This window comes from Ornithorhynchus anatinus, chromosome 7 (assembly GCF_004115215.2).
Source record: "Ornithorhynchus anatinus isolate Pmale09 chromosome 7, mOrnAna1.pri.v4, whole genome shotgun sequence".
Taxonomy (NCBI): domain Eukaryota; kingdom Metazoa; phylum Chordata; class Mammalia; order Monotremata; family Ornithorhynchidae; genus Ornithorhynchus; species Ornithorhynchus anatinus.
Genome location: NC_041734.1, coordinates 47,780,758 through 47,801,334, shown reverse-complemented (window position 1 = coordinate 47,801,334; position 20,577 = coordinate 47,780,758). Strand labels below are relative to the sequence as shown.

Below are 20,577 nucleotides of genomic sequence, written 5' to 3'. Positions count from 1 at the left end.
TACACCTGTGTGAATAGTAGCTGGGTTCTCATGTGGAAACTCTTGACAACAGCCACTTCTCCATAAGCACTGACAGTGAGTAGTTTTCTATAACCGTGAGAAGCTTCCGTTGGTCACTGTAAAAGTTCAGCTGGACCATGGCCTTCAAATTCAAAGCATAAAGGTCAAACTTCTAGACTTGATGTATGTTCCATAGTTGCTCATGAAGCATTTTATGGGAATTTGTGCAATGGAGCAGACTCTTCTCAGGCTTGGAAAGGATACTTTATTGAATTGCAGGGAAGGTGTAATAACTGCCGCCTCTTCCTACATAGGTCTTTGCCCCAGCCACACCTACATGATCTTTAGAAGTGAAGGATCACAAACAATGACAGCTCAGTCTACTAGATATGATAGCAGACCCTGAGTGATTACTTTATTCATTCCCCCTCCCAGCCCTCAGAACTTATGTACATGTCTGTCATTTATTTATTTCTATTAGTGTCTGTCTTCTAGACTCTAAGCTCATTGTGAGCAGAAAAGTGTCCATTTATTGTTATATGGTACTCTCCCAAGCACTTCAAGTGCTTTGCACACACAGTGGCTGCTCAATAAATGATTCAGTGAATGAACTTAGTACAGTGCTTTGAACATAGCAAGCGCTCAGTAAATACGAATGACTGACGGACTGCACTAATTCTTAACCACCACCTGGTCATTTTGATAATTAGTGCCTCAGATTTTAGCTTTATTCCCACATCAGTTAATAACAGGGAAGGAACGCTTCCCCTTGCTCTAATCTAGTAAAGAAGCTATTTGTTGTGCTTCCTTGGACAGACAAATTATTAGCTGAATACCAAATGCCTCATGTTTCCCACTTTTCCTTTCTGGCCTACTTCTGAGTCATCGGGGATGGCTTGCAAGCCTTAGAATTTTATAACAGGCCAAAGTCATTGAAATAGTAACAGTAGGTGTGATGAATGGTGAGTTGATAGAGTTTCCATATGCTTATAAAGTTGTTCTAGAAGGCTTTCCTCAAATGCACTGTTCTCAAGAGACAAAAGATATTTCAATTTGCTTTTGTGGGCAGAACTTTCTGGAAGCTAACAAGACTACAAATGAGAGTTTTTGCAGTTCCAACTAGCAGCATGTGTCCCTGGCACAAAACATCTAACATCTATTTTGGCCCAACTAATGAGGTGGGAAAGTATTCTCTCAGATTACGGCAGTGCAATTGATCTCTGGTGAAATCAATTGATGGCATTTGAGTGCTTACTTTGTTCCAAGCAGTTAGTGCTGGACTTTGCAGATTACAATACACGCAGAGTTGGAAGATATTCCCTGCCCACAAGGAGCCACTGTAAAAATCTGTGCTGTGAAATGATTTTTCTTAGCCTCATGATGTGAGTGATTATCCTCAAAAAGTGGACAAGAATCCCCCAAAGACTGCTGTCTTCAGAACATCACTCTTAATGTGATATAGATTAATTATCTATATCTCAGATAATCTTATTTAATTGCAATAGAATGTGGAATTGAGAGAGATTGAGTACCTTGCTCCAGGTCATTGCAAGTCCATTGCACTAAATGCCAGAACCAGAATTTGTGGGCTTTATTTCTCTGGCCAATATGCCCAGGGCTCACTTTTCCACTCCGTGCAGAGTTGAACTCTAGAGAAGGAAGGGTGCAGTGACTCAAAGAAAGTGATGGGTTGAAGGAAACTGTGATCTGTATGGGGTAAGAGGTGCCCAGGAGAGTTATCCACTAAAGGATCAATTTTTCTTGCTTTAGGAATCTCCACAAATTATTTCTGATAGTTTTTGATAATCTATTTTTTTCCTCTGAATGATGCTAGAAACCGTGTTCTATGTGGCACCTGATTAAAATGGAATACTTGGACTGTGAGCCCCATGTGGGACAGGGACTGTGTTTAACCTGATTATTTTGTATTCACCCCAGTACTTAGTACAGTGCCTGGCACAAAATAAGTGTGTACCGTTAAAAAATACAACAATTTTCTTGGTAAAAATATGGAAGTGGTTTACCACTGCCTACTTCTGCACAGCAAACTTGAGTCTCCACCCTCAACTCTCTCCCATGCTGATGTTGTCCAGCATAGGTGAATATTGAATTGTAGCAGATTGTCTTCCACTCGCTAGCCACTCCCCAAGCTAGTAATGGAATGGATATGCCTCTGCTTGACTCTTCTTCCCATAATCATGACTGGTAGAGTGCTGGAAACTCTCCAGGTGTGACCCTGTGAGGTATAAATGATATTAAACACACAAATGATGAAAAAGAGATTTTACAGAAATGTGTATATGTGCTAATTCACTACCTGATTTAGTATTACTGTTAAATATATAGATAAATAAGACCAAGCCACACTGCATCACCTCTTATCCCATATTCATCTTATAAACTCACCCAGTTGATTTGGATAGTCTGTAATTTTCATACCTATTTCCATTCTATTTCTAATCCCTTCATTTGTGTGATTTAGTAATGAGTTTGTTTAAAAGCTTTATCCACATTTAATTGAATTTTTACTAAGCAAGATTTTCACAAAAGAAAAAATAAACAGTAACATCTGAATTTTCATTATAATATTTTGCAATTATGACTAATGAGCAAATACACGTTAGTCCCCAGACAGTTCATGTGTGTTAATTCATCTTGATTGATTTGTTTCATATTTCCAACAATAAGCATCATGGGCTCTGCAAGGAGGCAATAATATATGTTTTTCTCTATTTGAATTGGATAGTTTATCTCAAGAAGCTCTCTTCAAAACAAGGTATATGCCTAGGATGATAATTTGTAAAACTGGTATGGGGAAAAATTCAAAACTCCCACTATATCTGGAATGCTCGAGGATCCTATCTAGCACTGGTTTTGTTTTTGTGTTTATTTTTATATTTTTTTGGTTCGTTTGATTCATCAGTAATCCCGATGAATCAGTATCAACCTCAGTAATCCATAATTGGCTTAATCAGAGACAAAGAGATTGTCCATACCTGCTTAATGCAAACCTAACAGCAAGTTGAAATAAGCTCAGGGAATCTGCCTGTGACACCAGCTATACCTGACTCTTTAACCAGCTAATGTTAGGGAAATTTTCTATGAGGTATTTGCTTTTTTTTGGTCTCAATTTACAGGCTAATATTAGAAAATACATTAAGCCTGTGTGTTTATACAGGAGTTCTCATGTACACCTTCTGATTGATTGATCGGGGAGGTCTCCTGACTGCTTTTGTTTCAGGATGTTGTGGGCCTGTATCCCCACTTTACTTCCCTTCCTGCCATCCCTAATTCTGGATATTAAGCTGAAGTCACTCAGTGGTATTGGATGGCAGAGGGAACATATGGTAGGTTGCCGGGCTCAAAATCTACTACTAAACTTTCATTCTCCACCTTATTTTCCTTTCCTGCTACTTCACCTGTGCAACTAGTACCATTACCCAAGAGCTTGCATTCTCCCCTAATCCTCACAGCCCTTATGCAGATATCTTTATACTCAGTTATTTCCCCTGTATCTAGTTGATTTTAAAGTCTGTCTTCCCTGCTAGACTCTAAGCTCCTTGAACTGTATGGTACTATGCCAAGCACTTAATGCAGAGTTCTTCAAAAACTTTTTGAAGGCTCAACTCCTCCAAGAAGCCTTCCCTGACTAAGTCCTCTTCTCCTTTTCTCCCACTCCTTTCTGCACCACTTTTACTTGCTCCTTCATTCATCCTCCTTCCCACCCCCACAGCACATATGTATATATCTGTAATAATAATAATGGTGTTTGTTAAACGCTTACTATATGCCATGCACTGTTCTAAGCATTGGGGTAGATACAAGCTAATCAGGTTGTCCCACGTCGGGCTCACAATCTTAATCCCCATTTTACTAAGGTAACGGAGGCACAGAGAAGTTCAGTGATTTCCACCATGTCACACAGCAGCATGTTGCAGAGCCAGGATTAGAACCCACTTCCTCTGACTCACAAGCCCATATTCTTGTCATTAGGCCATGCTGTATAGACCTGTAATTTATGTATGTGTCTGGTGTTATATTGTACTCTCCCACGTGCTTAGTACAGTGCTATGTGCAAAGTCTGGTACTAGATGTTTTTCTCTATTTGAATTGGATAGTTTATCTCAAGAAGCTCTCTTCAAAACAAGGTATATGCCTAGGAGAATAATTTGTAAAGCTGGTATGAAGAAAAATTAAAAACTCCCCTTATATCTGGAATGCTCGAGGATGCTATCTAGCACTGGTTTGTATTCCCACTTTACTTCCTGCGGTCCCTAATCCTGGATATTAAGCTGAAGTCACTCAGTGGTATTGGGTGGCAGAGGGAACATATTACCATAGGTAATAGGGTGTCGGTCTCAATATTTACTACTAAACTTTCATTCTCCAGTGGTTGGGCATCCAGTAAACACTCAATAAATACCATTGAATGAATGAATGAAAATAAGCACTCAGTAAATTCTATTGATTGGTTATCAAAAAAAGACGTTTAGAACACTTTTGCCTTGTAAAATGGGGTATCACAAGGAACTGACAATTAGAAAACCAATGATGAATCACCAAATGTTAACTCCTGGGCGCTCCAGCGTGTTCATAAACTAATCCCTGGTAGGAGATTAAAAAAGAGGGATGATAAATTTCCATCCAGTTTAGGTTTTATGCCCTCTATTGGACAAAAGACATTCTCAGATCAGAGAACAGTTGTATCAGTTTGGAGATCCTCTCCTATCAGATGGTCTGTTTAGGTGGAAAGGACCGGTCCAGAAGGAGGCTTATTTGAGGAGGCCAATGCCGATGGAGGTTCCACCCTCAGTGCCTTGGTTGGAACAGGTCCCTCTTTCTTCCATTTGTAGATAGGGAGCTGATGTAGTGTATCATAAATTTACATTTGTTCTGCAATGTTTTTATTTTTATACTTTCATAGTTTAGGATCAGAGCAGTGATCCAAACAGAACAAAATCCTGAAGCACAGAGTGTCCAGGTCAGTGGTGTAATTTTTAAAAACAGAAAAAGTAGGGATTTTAAATTTTCCTTCTCTTTTTGATGAAAATTGGCCAATTAGTGGATTTCCAGTGAAGTTATTCTTAAATTCTCCTTGATCACTTGTCCAGGACAAATAACAATTCATCCTGGATAAATCGAGAAAGAATGATGAATTATTTTACTGCTTGATAATTTTTGGCGTGTGAACAGACTGGCCAATGCTCCTGTTTTTGTCCTTCTAAAACACACAAAACAAAAACAACAAAAAAAGCCATTGAAAGGGCTTGCAGATGAAAAAAAAAAGTAATTTCAAGGGCCAGCAGATATCTGTACGCATTTTCAAAGCTGTTGAAAACTGAACTCATCAATATTTATCTTTCTAGAGAAATACCTTCCTAGGAAACAGTATGACCTAATGAAAAGAGCAAAGGCCTGGGAGTAAGAGGACCTGGGTTCTAATCCTAACCACCTCTTGCCTGCTCTCTGACCTTGGGCAAGTTGCTTAATTTCTCTATGCCTCTTTCCTCAGCTCTAAAATGGGGATTCAATGCCTACTGTCCCTCCTATTTAAACGATGTGGAACTGGAACTAAGACTGACCTGATCAATTTGTATCTACCTCAGCACTTAAAACTGCTGGACACAGAGTAAGCATTTAACAGATATTGTGTTAGTATTATCTGGCAGTAGTCAGCCCAGGTCCTCCATTTTATTATGTTTCTGGAGTTTTCATTTAACTTTAATGGAAAATCCTGGGGATGAAAAATGGATGTGAACCAAATAGTCTGTCGTATACATTGTTTCTAACCTAGTCCAAAATAATTGAACAATTAATATTTTTAGTCTTCATAGAGGCAGTGAATATTGGATGAGTGAGTGCATGAAGAAGCCAAGATTTATACTTTTAAGAAATGTGTTGAATTTGGAGGAAGCGATATTAATAGCATAGTTTGGGTCTAGCGTTAACCAATAGCTTTATGTCAGGGACACGAGCAGTAGTATAGGTAGTGATTGAGCATCTAGTGGTGACTAAACATTTGGAAAAGGACAACAAAAGCATGTGATACAGTCTATCCTACTTTAATGGACAGGGAGCTCTGAGGGAGGAAATCAAATAATGAATCAACCCGAAGTATTTATTGAGCACTTTGCAAAGAACACTTTATTAAGTGCTTGGGAGAGTACAATACAGTGGAGTAGGTAGACAAAATCCATGCCCACCAGGAGCTCACAGTCTAGAATAAATATCTAAGTACTAGAGATGTCTGGAGTTGATGTGATTTGGAGTACTGGTAGTTAATTGAAGAAAGGCTTGTTGGGTTTTGAACTGTGAGCTGTGGTCTCGTCAGATTCATGAAACAGAGCTAGGTCACTACTATTCTAACATGGAAGAACATAATTCTGAAACATAAAAATGTCTAGTCTAAATAATCTTGAACAGCCCCCGCAAATCTTCCTAACTTCCTTTATTTGGGCCTGGCTGAAGATCTATGACAGTAGCCTTTCTAGTATAGGGTCTACATTTCCTTTCCATTTGGTAATTGAAATTCCCTCCTGCTATTATAATTCTGATCAAGGATCCATAATCCACTTGATGCTTTTAGAGTGTTATATTTCTGCTGTGATTTAACAGGCTTAAGTGAAACTGGATATGATACAGGTGTGTAAGATGCTTTTGAAATCAGCAGATGCTGGCAAAATTTAGTTAATAAACTATTTGAATTACACTTTTAGAGCAATTACAGGTTAGGGAGAGAGAAGGGAGTATTGGTGTAGGGAGCTGTGAGGAAATGGTAGTGTCTGGCACTTAGCAGGCGCTAACTAATGCCATTTAAAAAAGGCAGATTATCTCTGCCATTTTACAATTGAGGAAACTAAGATAAACGCATTCAGGAAATTGCTAAAGGTCAGGGCAGTGATTGAGTGTCTGGTGGCAAGATTCCTTCCCTGATTGTTTTTCCTCCCTGGTCTTCTCTGCCTTAGTTTATTCCCAGAAGCATCATCACTTATCTCATATTTCCATTCTTTTCAAGATGAAGAAAGCCTTTCAAAATGGAACTCTCCTGTCTTGTACTAACTGTTCCTTAATAACCATAGTTTTGATCTAATTCTTTAATAACAAGCTCCGTGTCAGTTTTGAAAACTCAAATTATAGTGGGAGGAGCCAGGAGCCAAAAATCACATGCTCCCTCTTAAGTTTTTATTGTCTTCAAAGTGTTCCTGAACTGTATTTTTTTCCCCCACAATATAAATATTGTGAAACGTTAGGAAAATTAGGGTCAAATCACAAACATGTTCCTAGGAAGCCCTGAACTGTTGCAGGAAGAAAATATATTTTTAGGTGTTTTCATTTTTCTAATTGCTTCCTTTCTCCCCCTGGGGCCCTAACACCGGTAGCAGCAACAGGTGTATCACCATGTTTATTATTTCCCAAGAGCCCGAGAGAGAGAAGCTGGCTTGAGACTACCCTTGAAGTTTGGGGGGCCAAAATTAAGCCCTCCCATGGCTACCTAAACTATTGCTTTAGCTCTGCCTCAAGCACTTAGCCAGATACTAGAGCTGGACAGTCAATTTCTTGTAACAATGTTCAGCTCAACCCTCACTATTTGCCTAATTTTTGCTTCTTTTGGGTCGAGACATTTCACGGAACCGGACAGGTTTCAGTAGCACAGGGTGTGTGCACTGCATGGACTCGGACAGGTGTCAGTGGTGCAGGATGAGCGCTGCATGGAGTCAGAGTGATGTGTATGTATCTGTAATTCTACACATTTATAATGATGTCACTGATGCCTGTTTACTTGTTTTGATGTCTGTCTCCCCACTTCTAGACTGTGAGACCGCTGTGGGCCGGGGTTGTCTCTCTTTTTTGCTGAATTGTACTTCCCAAGCACTTAGTACAGTGATCTGCACGCAGTAAGTGCTCAATAAATACAATTGAATAAATGGATAGAGCATGAGCCTGGGAGTCAGAAGGTCATGGGTTCTAATCCCTGCTCTGACAGTTGTCTGCTGTGAGCCCTTTGACAAGACAGTTCACTTCTCTGGGCGTCAGTTACCTCATCTGTAAACTGGGGATTGAGACTGTGAGCCCCTCATGGGACAGGGACTGTGTCCAACTTGAATTGCTTGTATCCATCCCAGTGTTAAGTACAGTGCCTGGCACATAGTAAGTGCCTAGCAACCATCGTCATTATTAGAGAAACAGCATGGCTTAGTGAAAATTTCCCAGCCTTGGGAGTCAGAGGTTGTGGGTTTTAATCCCAGCTCTGCCACTTATCAACTGCGTGACTTTGGGCAAGTCACTTAACTTGGCTGTGCCTCAGTTACCTCATCTGTAAAATGGGGATTAAGACTGTGAGCCCCACGTGGGACAACCTGATTACCGTCTATCTACCCCAGAGCTTAGAACAGTGCTTGGCACATAGTAAGCGCTTAACAAATAGTCATTATTATTATGAATGATACTGGCACAGGTTATTCACCGCACGGGCCCTTCCAGTCTGCAGTCCTTTCTAATGTGAATGACAGAGCCAGTGGTCACCCTGAATCCTCGGCCTAACAGTCCTGGGTCCTGTTTTATCCAGTGCAATCATGTGGGGCGGATGGGCTGTGAAAGCCTATAGTTTGTGAAAAAATTCTCTTTTGAAAGGGACCCAGAGTGTGCACTTTTTTTTTTTTTTTTTTTTTTAACAGGGAGGGAAACTGGAAGGGAAAGATGGATCGTTCAGGAAACAGTTGCATTTGGTCAGCGGCCGAGTCAGTGTCCCCTGAATCCCCTCAACGTGGTGGGAGCGGGGGGGGGGGGAGATCTAGTTGTGACTGTCATCTGCAAGGGGAATGATCTCAGGAAATACAGCTCAAGGAAATCCTCACACCCACGATGCATAGAGAAAAGAGGGGATGGAGAGGAGTTCTGATGGATTTTATTTTCCCCTACACAGAGTTTCTGTAGATTTGGGCCCTGCCGCCGTTCTGGTGGACCAGGCCCGGGAGGAGTCGAGTTTTTTGAACACGAGAGGGACACAAAATCCCACATTAACACGAAGGAGATGCTCCTTTATTCTTCTTTCCGTTCTCCCCCCCTCCAATTCTTCTGCCTTTCTGACCCTCCTCCTTGCCACAGCATCTGGAAAATAGTTGTGAAGATCTATTAAGATCCAAGACTCGAGTCACAAGCAGACGGTCGCTTTTTAAAAACTAATGATGAATTTATCTTGGGAATGCCTCGATTATTCTTTCCCTTGGGAATGTCCCCATCATTCTTGACGTCCCCATCCATTTCCACTCCTCTTCCCAGTGCCCTGGGGGCTCGCGGCATCATGAACGAATCCATCTTCTAGGAAGCGGATCAGGTCTTCTGCGCTTCCACTGTAAATAATAATGATAATGATGGTGTTTGTTAAGAGCTTACCATGTGTCGAGCAGTGCTCCAAGCGCTGGGATAGATACCAGCCCATCAGGTTGGACTCAGTCCTTGTCCCACGTGGGGCTCAGAGTTTTCATCCCCGTTTTCCAGATGAGGGAACTGAGGCCCAGAGAAGTGAAGTGACTGGCCCCAGGCCCCACAGCGGGAAGGAGGAGAGGCAGGATTAGAACTCAGGACCTTCTGACTTCCAGGCCCGTGCTCTAGCCACTAGACTATGCTGCTTCTCACCCCCCACGGCCTTCCCTCTTGGAGTCTCCTCGCCCTCTCCTTTCGTCCCCCCTTGGGTCCATCCCTCATTATACCGCTCATTCCTTCCGCCCCTGGGTCCCTCCATCTCTCGAGTCTTCTAGACTGTGAGCCCGTCGTCGGGCAGGGATGGTGTCTACCTGTTGCCGCATTGTACTTTCCAAGCGCTTAGCCCAGTGCTCTGCACACAGGAAGCTCTTAATAAATACGCATGAATGAATGAATCCCTCGCTATACCGCTCTCTTCCCACCCAGGTCTCTCCATCTCCCCCTATACCGCCCTCTCCCTTCGGGTCTCTCCATCCCTCGCTATACCACCCTCTCCCCCCGCCCCCCTCCCAGGTCCTTCCATCCCCCACTATACAGCCCTCTCCCTCCATCCCCCAGGGTCTCCCCATCCCCCGCTAAACCGCTCTCTCCCCGCGTCCCCCCGGGTCGCTCCATCCCCCACTATACCACCCTCTCCCTCCACCCCCCCCCCCCCCCCGGGTCTCTTCTTCTCCCGCTATACCGCCCTCTCCATCCCAGGTCCCTCCATCCCCTGCTATACGGCCCTCTCCCTCCATCCCCTTGGGTCTCTTCCTCTCCATCCCAGGATCTCTCCATCCCCCGCTATACCGCCCTCTCCCCGGGTCCCTCCATCCCCCCCCGCTATACCGCCCTCTCCCTCCCTCCCCAGGTCCCTCCATCCCCGTCTATACCAACCTCTCCCTCCCTATACCGCCCTCTCCCTCCGTCCCCCAGGGTCCCTCCATCCCCCGCTATACCGCCCTCTCCCTCCCAGGATCTTTCCATCCCCCGCTATACCACCCTCTCCCCCCCCCGGGTCCTCCCCACCTGGCACCAGGACCGGTCTTGGCCTCCCCCGCCAACCCCTTCAGTGCCAAAGGCAGAAGCAGCGGGGGGAGCCACCCGACCTGTGCATTTGCCCTCCCTCTGTCTGTCCGTCTGTCCGTTCGTCCGTCCGTCCGTCCATCCATCCATCCATCCATCCATCCATCCATCCATCCATCCATCCATCCATCCATCCATCCATCCGGTCCTGGAGCCTCCCAGCAGGAGGCCGGGGCTGGGAGGAGGACCACCCCCGCTGACGTCCTTGGGAGAAGCCCGGCCTTCTCCCTCCTCCCTCCTCCTCCTCCTGCCCCTCCTGCTCCAGGCCAGTCCTGCCCTCCGGGAAAAGTCCCTCCCGGTGCCAGGTCGGAGCCCGGTGGGGGTCAGTGGGGGGTCCCCTCCCCCTTCCATGTGCCCCTCGGCCCACCCATCATGGACCCGCAACTTTCCCGGCCGCAGGAGGCCGGGGGTCCGGTGGGCAACTAGGCGGGCGGGGAGGGGAAGTGGATGGAAGTCGATCGATCGATCCATCCATCGATGAAGATTCTGGGGCATCTCCTGAAGAAAGGAGCGCTTATGCTGCAGTGTCTCTGTGGAAGGCGCCCGAGATCCAACAAGAGCCCAAGTGGTGAGAGAATGCGCCGTTTTCCCAGCCCCAGAATTAAGGCAAGATCGCTTTAGGGTGATCATTTAGGAAACGGAAAGGCCGCCCCCCCACCCCTTTTGCTTTTCTGCTCAAGTCTCTCCCGAGACGAGGTGGTAGCTAGCCCCGTCTTTCCTTCTACTTTGTGCTTCCCTTTTTTTAAAAAAAAAAACCCCGAGTCCCCACCCGTGTGGGGTCCGCGATAGTCCCGGCGCTGCACTTGAATCCGAAAACTCCGTCGTTAAACCCTTCCTATCGTTAGTCACTTCTCACTCATCGGTCTGTGTCTGCGAAGGAGGGTTGACGCTTGGAGTCGGTCGATGCCGTCTCATCCAAGTTGCTGGTTCTTTGATCGTGAGGGAACTTTAAACAGGTGGTTGGAAAAGCAGATATCTTTAAAAAAAAAAAAAAGTCGCCTGAAAATGAGTCATTGGGCATTTATGACCAATTTCAGCCTCTTGCCATTCCCCGAAGAATATAGTGCCGGGGATCCTTCTTGACTGCCACGCTTTCAAGGGCTCTGGGTTGGAAGCAAAGTTTGATGAAGTACTTAACATATAAAAATAGAAACCCTATCCAAAAGTAGCTCTCCTGTGTTGTTTCTCATTCGTTATTCATCTTGACTTGTGCCATTTCCTTTCCAAAGAGTAAATATTGACTTTTGAAGAGAAAAACAGAAATATTGTCTTCATGTTTCTACTTTTATTTTCTTGGGAACCATAAAACTTCGGTCTTGTAAGAAAAATAAAGGGTTAGGTTTTCAAAGTACAAGATTGTATCGTTATTTTGTACTCTCCCAAGCGCTTAGTATAGTACTCTCTCTGTACACAGTAAGCACTCGATAAATACAGTTGAATGAATTTCCTTAAAAGTTTTTAAGAAGGATTTATCCACATGTGGGTATGGGTTCCTCAGTTAACTTTCTGTGCTTATGTTCAATACTATCTATGCCTATTAACTTTATTTGGAGTTGTGGGGTGCCCTAGGAAAGGGGAATACAATAGATTTTTGCTATTTTTCTTACGTTTTCTTAATAAAAGATACTTTTTAAGAGCTTTAACTCTAGCTGGTGAACTATAGGTTAGAATTGAAATCCAGATGATCCATTATAACTCCCTGTAGTGATTTCATGTTTTGATTAGGTTTTTGCATGTCAGTTCATTTTCTGGCCAGCATTCACGGAGACCTATAATATCACTATAAACCACTGTAGTGGTTTCCTGAACCAAAGCATTTAGGGTGTTTCATGTTTTGATATTAGGTTTTTCAGAACAGAAGTAATGATGTTTATTGTGAATCCAAAAATTTGCCTCTGGGAATGTCATCTAATAACCCTGTTATTTCTGAAAATAAAATCATTCTGGAAATCACTCTGGTTTTACAATTACAACCTCTCTGGATGTAATGAAATTTACTCAACATTTGAGAAGCCCTCCATGATTTAGGTGATGGGTGAAAAGGAGAAATAATCAATATTTCTCAACCAGTGGTGGCCTTTGATGTCTAAACTTGGGAGTCACTACTAACTAGAAAATTGTTTTCTACAACCATGATTAGGATTATCCAAGATGATTAGCCTTGGGATCCTAATCAGGCGTAAATTTTAAAACCTTAAAACTTAATTGTGCTGCCTGATGAAAAGTATGCATATTAACTTTTAACTGATATTTTGTTGTACAAACATGATTCTTTAGGGGGTATAGTAAAATATAATCTAGAGGAGGAAATCATTTTATGAGTGAATAATTAATTTCTATTTCTAGTGAGGTTCTAGGGGGAATGTCCACAATGACTTAAACGGTCCCCACCCAATGGTTGGAGTATTGAACTGAGATTCAGCTAAGGGATAGGACCTGACTGTCAGAAGTTATGATCTTGAAGTTTCCAAAAGTTAAATTGTTTACCTGTAAATAAAAGTAGTACTACTTGTCACTTCTCTCCAAGGAGGTTATGATTTTTGTTTTTATTTTTAATATTTAGTAGAATTTGAGTTTAAAGAACAGCATCTGTTTGAGAAGCTTCAGTTAATCAGCTTTTTCTGTATGCTATTGTTATTTCTGCTATGGCGGTAAAGTATAATTACCATTCTCTGGTGCTGAGGTGTGGATAAGTTGAGGACTTTCCAAGTTCTCCAAGAGAGTAATAGCAAAGGAGTTAGCAGAACATGAAGCCATGGAACTGTGCAACCTGCTTTTAAAGGTCAATGAACATATTTGGTCCTAGAGCACATTGGATGAGTTCCCTGGATATTGAGGCTGATGGATCTCTGTGGACTTGACTAGTGGGTAAGATAACTTTCTTTCTCCCTTAGGCAGTTGAGCACCAGGTGGGCTGAAGTGGATCTTGCCAATATTTGGCATGTTAGGAAAACAGTTTGGATCAGGGCAGGGTGGGTTGGAGTGGTGAGGAATATGAAACTCTCTGACCATTAGTGAATTGACATTTTAACCGTCACTGTTTTTTGATTATTTTGCTTTACTTTCCTCTTTGGGACAGGGAAATTTTGAATCAATATCCTCGAGCTGATCTCCAGGGTATAGTGTAGTGTTTTACATGTTATAAGCACATAAGTTAGGACAAGCAACGTGGCTTAGTGGAAAGAGCATGGGCTTGGGAGTCAGAGGTCGTGGGTTCTAATCCCTGCTCTGCCACTTATCAGTTGTGTGATGGTGGGCAAGTCACTTATCTTCTCTGTGCCTCAGTCACCTTATCTGTAAAATGGGGATTAAGACTGTGAGCCCCACGTGGTACAATCTGATTACCTTGAATCTACGCCAGCGCTTAGAACACTAGTTGACACATAGTAAGTGCTTAACCAATACTATCATTATTATTAGTAGTATTATAAGTTTTGTTATTAATTACTGGTTAATTATCATGGATATAAGAGGATGTTGTTTGTTTCTTTGAAAAATATGATTAAAATGATTTTTTTCCACATTTAGTGTTTTAACATTTAGAAACACAAGTGGGAGGGATCCTAAGAGATTATACAATCCAGACTCCAGGCAGGTGAATAATTAAAGCCCCCAGGACAGCTGGTTGTTTTCTTTTCTTAAAGATTTCCCAAAGTGGAATAACTCCACAGCCAATGTTCCGTCAAGGGGTCCACATAAAATTTTATTTTCCTCCTTTCCAGAACATTTTAATGTTGGGACTATCTTTTAAATCAGAGAAAAAGGAAAGGTAGATTTAACAACTGTTTTTGTTTTTTGTTTTTTTCCTCAGACTGTTTGACCTTTCCTAGATTTTGGTCCAGTGTTTTGATAAATCTGTCTCTTTTCATTTTCATAAGTTTCATTCAAAATCTACCCTTGGCTAATTATGTATGACTAACCCTTTCATTCTTTATTTCCTCCCTGAAATGAAAGGCAGCAGATTCATCCAAATCCTGAGCAGAAAGGAAAGCTATTCATTGTATTCTTTAGTTATAGAACAGTTACCTTCAACACTTAGAATTCATTCTAACTCTATGTAAGTGTTAACAGTAAAACCATAGCTGTGATCCATGCTGTATCTAGAGTGTGAAGTGAGGCACTGGGGACAGAAGAGGAAGACTCCAAACAGCGGAGGACCATCAAATTCTAAACTCTAAGCTTCTTGTGAGCAGAGTTGTCTGCGAACTTTATTGTACTCTCCTAAGTACCTAGTACAGTGCTTGTACACAGTAAGTGCTTAATAAATACCACTGATATTGAAAGGATGTATTCTCACATCAATCCATGGGAGACTCACATATGTAATTTTTTCAGTGATCAATGATTCCTGTTTCAACCTGGAAAAGTTTTTAACAGAAGATTCATGACTCATGTCTGATTGTCTTTGTCTTTGTTGTGGAATCTTTCCCTTGAACTATTTTTGATGCCCTAGCTCTATAGTCTTTGATTTTTTTTTTTTAAAGTGGGAGTCTAATGATTACATTTAAGTCTAAACTCCGTAACTATGATTGAGCCAGTACTTTCCATTTTTAGTGTTTTCTTTATAAGGTAAAATAATGGATTGAACATCCTGAAACTGACATTTCCAAGATTGTCCAAGTATCAGTGTCTCTTATTCCCATTTTTCAGATCAGAATTGCAGTACCTTCCACAGGGCCACATGAAGAGCCACTAGTAAAGTATTTGAACCCCCCACTAATCAATCCTAGGGATTAACAATTACTGTTAGATAAAATTAAACAATAATGCCAATTCAGGTTCAATTGTTCATATTCATCAACATGGCCAAATAGTATTTCTGAAACCCCAATTTATTCATGTTTACCTTCTTTGTTAAAGTATAAACTACTTGAGGTCTGGAAAAGTGTCACTTCCTTATTCTGTAATCAGTTGATCAGTGGCATTTTTTATTTTTTTTTAGGATTTACCGTGTGCAGAGTACTGCATTAAATGCTTGCAAGCATGCAATATTGTTGGTAGATCCGATTGCTGTCCTCAAGCAGTTTGAGATTTAGTGGGAGGAGCTTAAAATCTGTAGTTCTCAGTAATTTAGGACAATGCACGCTCACAGTAGAGCCCTCAATAATGGCTTTTGCTTGGCCATGCTGTTTGTTATATATGTATTTTTTTAATGTATAGTCATTGTAGCTTAAAGAAATGAAGATTGCACCCAAACCCAATATGCCTCCAGAGGAGTTTTATACTGATTTAAATTTACAGAAGTAGAAAGAAAAACCAATTCCTAAGTAAATCTTCCAGCCTCCCTCCAAGTGAGTGATTTAGGTGCAGAGTTCTAGCAGTCAGTCCAATGTGCCTTTGCCTTAAAAGTTTAGAATTTGTGTTCACAATGGATATTCAGGCAGTCTTATTTAATATGCTAAAAGTCTATTTGTGCTTCAGTAAAACGTAAGCAGTGAAATAGCATGAGGCTAACTGAGAGTTTTGTGGATTCTAAACTTTCCTGTCCTTTGGTAAGTACTGGAAGTGGTTTCAGGAGAACAGGGAATGATTTGGAATTGTGATTGATTGATTTAGGGAGAAAGGAGAGTCTGAACCAATGAGCTTCAGACGCAAACTCTTGAAATGTCAAGACACTAGTAGGGTCAGTGAGGATTATGTTCCAGTGTCTGAATCTATTGCTACAACATTTGCATTGAACCGAAGAGCCAGAACACTCTGAATATGGTAGTAGAAATATGTATGCATTCTTCATCTGGTTAATTAAGACACTTCTTCTATTATGAGTGACTTTGAAGTAAGTTTCTGAAACTAATTTCTTTTTACTAGAAATTGACTTTTTTTTTAACCTGTCTCCTCTAGCATTTTTACTCTGCAGGTGCTGTGATATTCATTTCTTCTGCTTTCTGAAAACTGATAGCTCTCATTATTACATCTTTTTCCCCCAGCTAACTTCATCCCATCTTTATCCTTCCACATGCTGATATTCAGCTGATGAGGGGTGGAGGGGGGGTATGAATCATTTTAAATCAATCAATAGTATTTATTGGTTATTTACTATGTGTAGATCTCTCTACTAAGCACATGGAAGAGTGCAGTACAAGTAGAGTTGGTACCCTAATGGAGTGTATGATCTAGTGATTTTGATCCTTTACTCCAATCACAAACTTTTTCTGTGACTCCATCCCTGCCTTCCTTCAGTGCTGATTTTAGGGCACTGTTGTGTGCTTTTCCCAATGACCAGGGTTGGGCTTTACTGAATCACCGTGCACATTTGGATAATACCTTGCTTTCAAGATCCCAAAGAATGTTATTACTGTAGAAATATTGTTATTGTTTTCTATGTTTTGTGAAAGGGGACAATTGAAACACAGTTGAAATGCTTTGTTTTCCCACTTATACAGTGGTAGGGGCAGGGCTGGAATTAAGGCGTGTTAACCTACTGAACCATGCACCCCTGTCTCATTAAGCACATTCTAACCTGGATGAATTAAATAAAATCTCCCACACTACTGTGATCCCAGCAATATCTTTGTGTAAAGTTTTCCTCCACCCTAGTGTGTATTCATAATTTTAGTGCTCTCGTGTCTTTTTAAGAAGAGATCTATAGGACAGCCAAAGTATCAGTAAATTATATGGGTTTCAGCATTTGCTCTGGACACCAAGTGTTGAAATTTGGAAGGCTGTTCCAGGCAGTCCTCTTATTCCAAGTTGATTCTGTATCAGCCTCTTTACCATTCTACTTGTCTCCAGCCTCTTGCCTCACCAGTCTGTGCGTCACTCTGCTGATCATGTCATCTTTCTAAAATATCATTCTGCACCTGTCTTTCCATTCATCCTCTTAGCAATCCATCAATGGTATTGAGCACTTACTGTGTGCAGAGCACTGAACTAAGCGCTTGGGAGAGTACAATGCAACCAACAGAAACTCCTATCCATTGCTCCAAGGCACTCCAACTCTCTCCCCACTACCTTTCCACTCTCCTACTATTACACCCTAACTCATCCTCTCCATTTCTATCAATTTCACTTTTTTGCACTGTGCCTCATTCTTTTCTCTCCCTATGCTAACCCTGGTTGATGTCCTATCAATCAGTCAATCAGTAGTGTTAATTTAGTGCCCAATATGTGCAGCGCACTGTACTGAATTCTTAGGATAGACGAATAAATAGACATGATCCGTGCCCTAAAGAAGTTTATAATCTAGCAGGGAAGATAGACACTAAAATGACTTCACGGGAGGACGAAGGAAAAGGAGACATTTTCCTAAGTGCTTAAAAAATAGGGTATGTAGGCTATGTACATAAATATTCTGAGGTTGTGAGTACACCAGTGCTTAGGTGGGGCAGAAGTGCTAAAGGGCAGTTAGAGGATTGAAACTGGGGATGATTGGAGATTAATTGGTGAAGACTTCTGGAGATGTGTTGTTTTACAAAGTTTTAGAGATGGGAGAGCATAGGTCTTGTCAGATTGTTTTCCTTCCTACTTAAAATGTGAGCCCCCTGTGAGACAGGGATTGTCTTCAATTTACCCTATTGTTTAGAATGGTGCTTGACACACAAAAAGCACTTAACATTATATTATTATTAAGTTGGAGAGAGTTCCAGGCAGAGAGTGAAGAAAACATCAAATCCTTGTGTTTGTCTATTTGTACTGATGTCTGTCTCTCTCTTTCCTCCCCACCCCCCCACACCTGTGAGCTCATTGTGGGCAGGGACTATCACTCTTGATTGTTGCATTCTACTTTCCCAAGTGCTTAGTACATTGCTCTGCACACAGTAAACGCTTAATAAATATGGTTGAATGAATGAAACCACAGCTCTTCCCAACTTCCAAAACCCTTCTGAAATCTCACCTACTCCATGAGGCTTTTCCTGCCAATTTTTCCTCAACCTAAACTACATTCCCAATACTGTCACCTCAGCACTTTTGTACGTACTCCTGCCCATTGAACTTTTGTACATATCACTGTACATGCTCTACTATTTGAACACTTCTTTCTTGACAAGCTCTTAATAAATCTATCAATGGTATCTGAGTGCTTACTGTTTTACTGTTTAGAAAGCACTGTACTAAGCTCTTGGGAGAGTACAACAGCATTGGTAGACTCATTCCCTGCTCATAATAAGTTTACAGTCTAGAGGTAGGCTACACTTCTTTATTTTGTCTTATTCTGATATAGAGACTTTAGATTTTGCTACTTGAAAAGGGAAAAAAGGATTATCTGCCTTTACTGCTCCAGCAAGGATTGTTATTTTAATTATTCATTCAATAGTATTTATTGAGCGCTTATTATGTGCAGAGCACTGTACTAAGCGCTTGGGATGAACAAGTCGGCAACAGATAGAGACGGTCCCTGCCGTTTGACGGGCTTACGGTCTAATCGGGGGAGACGGACAGACAAGAACAATGGCAATAAATAGAGTCGAGGGGAAGAACATCTCGTAAAAACAATGGTAACTAAATAGAATCGAGGCGATGTACAATTCATTAACAAAATAAATAGGGTAATGGAAATATATACAGTTGAGCGGACGAGTACAGTGCTGTGGGGAGGGGAAGGGAGAGGTGGAGGAGCAGAGGGAAAGGGGGAAAAGAGGGTTTAGCTGCGGAGAGGTGAAGGGGGGTTGGTAGAGGGAGTAGAGGGAGAAGGGAGCTCAGTCTGGGAAGGCCTCTTGGAGAAGGTGAGTTTTAAGTAGGGTTTTGAAGAGGGGAAGAGAATCAGTTTGGCGGAGGTGAGGAGGGAGGGCGTTCTAGGACCGCGGGAGGACGTGGCCCGGGGGTCGACGGCGGGATGGGAGCGACCGAGGGACGGTGAGGAGGTGGGCGGCGGAGGAGCGGAGCGTGCGGGGTGGGTGGTAGAAAGAGAGAAGGGAGGAGAGGTAGGAAGGGGCAAGGTGATGGAGAGCCTAGAAGCCTAGAGTGAGGAGTTTATTGCTGCTGTATTTAGGAATCAGCAGGAAAGAGCCTTCGGCTTTATGCTTAATGCAGGATATTGGAGGAGGTTGTCGATGCTGCATGTGAGCAAAACCAGGACAGCAATTAGAACAGGAAATCAAAACATTCGAGTCTCGATCACAATAGCAGTCTAGACGGACTCTGCTTTTAAGAAGTGAGATCACCGACAGAATACACCCAAGCTACTAAAGCAGATAATTTTCTTCACTTCCAATAGATACCTTCCTTTCATATAGATGGAAAGAGAGCTTGTGTTTCTGGAGTGATCGCTTCTTTCTCTCCTAAAAAGTAGGGAAATATTTAGATTGGTTGAGCATGACAACATTCCCTACAAGAAAACATAACAGTGATAAACCCTTTTTAATTTATCAGATAAATTGATAGTTTGGGGGACATTTTAAAGAAGAATTTGGAGTAGAACTTCAATCACTTGAGAGTGCTTGGTCATCATATCATGATTGACATATATAGGTAGTCATTAAGCTCTTTAAACAATGATGTACAATAGCAATACTGCCCTACCTTAATTTTACTATTTTTTTACACTTTATGTGATTTAATATTTCTTATATAATTAAACCAGAGAGAAAAGTTGAAGCTGCCAAGAGTGGAACACTAATAATCCATCTTGGAAAAATGATTATTTTAATTTATACTCATAACTTTGTAGTACAGTTCTGCACCCTTTACTCATTACTATTTATAGCAATGAAAGCATCACAGTTGGTGTTCCATTGATTGCCTATGTTGTTGCTTCAATGGAGCCAGCTGGGAAGCTATTAGATAGTCTTTAAATAAAATTTTGATGCATCAAATGTATCTTGTTGGGAGTGGGAGGGAGAAGCCTGTGGTTACTGGCTAAAGTATGCTACATTCATCTCTTTTGAAAGATGTTTTGCTAGCACCAAGTGAGTATTCTAGTATTTTGCCCTAAATTAATTCACATATTGAAGTTTATTCATGTCATTTACCTCAATTTAGTTTCCTTTGGATAAGAGTTTAGATACCAAACTGTGGAATCATTTATTTTTATAAAAAAATTCATTATGTCTACTGTAAACTCAACTTGGAACATATTATTTCAGCATCCAA

General features: G+C 41.7%; 1 protein-coding gene and 1 non-coding gene across 5 annotated transcripts in view; one reads left to right on the top strand and one right to left on the bottom strand.

Annotated features, from left to right (window-relative positions):
* FGF12 (fibroblast growth factor 12) overlaps positions 1 to 20,577 on the top strand; it is a 443,674-nt gene that overhangs the window by 136,876 nt on the left and 286,221 nt on the right. The window contains exon 1 of one of the 4 annotated variants that reach the window (XM_029069511.2): positions 11,011 to 11,116. The exons of the other annotated variants lie outside the window; for them this stretch is intronic. Within the exon in view, the coding sequence (XP_028925344.1) occupies positions 11,026 to 11,116 (91 nt within the window). The 5' untranslated portion in view covers positions 11,011 to 11,025. Of the gene's footprint in view, positions 1 to 11,010; positions 11,117 to 20,577 lie in introns of those variants that run through there. 4 annotated transcript variants of the gene reach the window in all.
* On the bottom strand, positions 2,109 to 2,246 carry LOC114813424. The gene has a single exon (XR_003761144.1). It is a non-coding gene; the product is annotated as a small nucleolar RNA SNORA7 (small nucleolar RNA).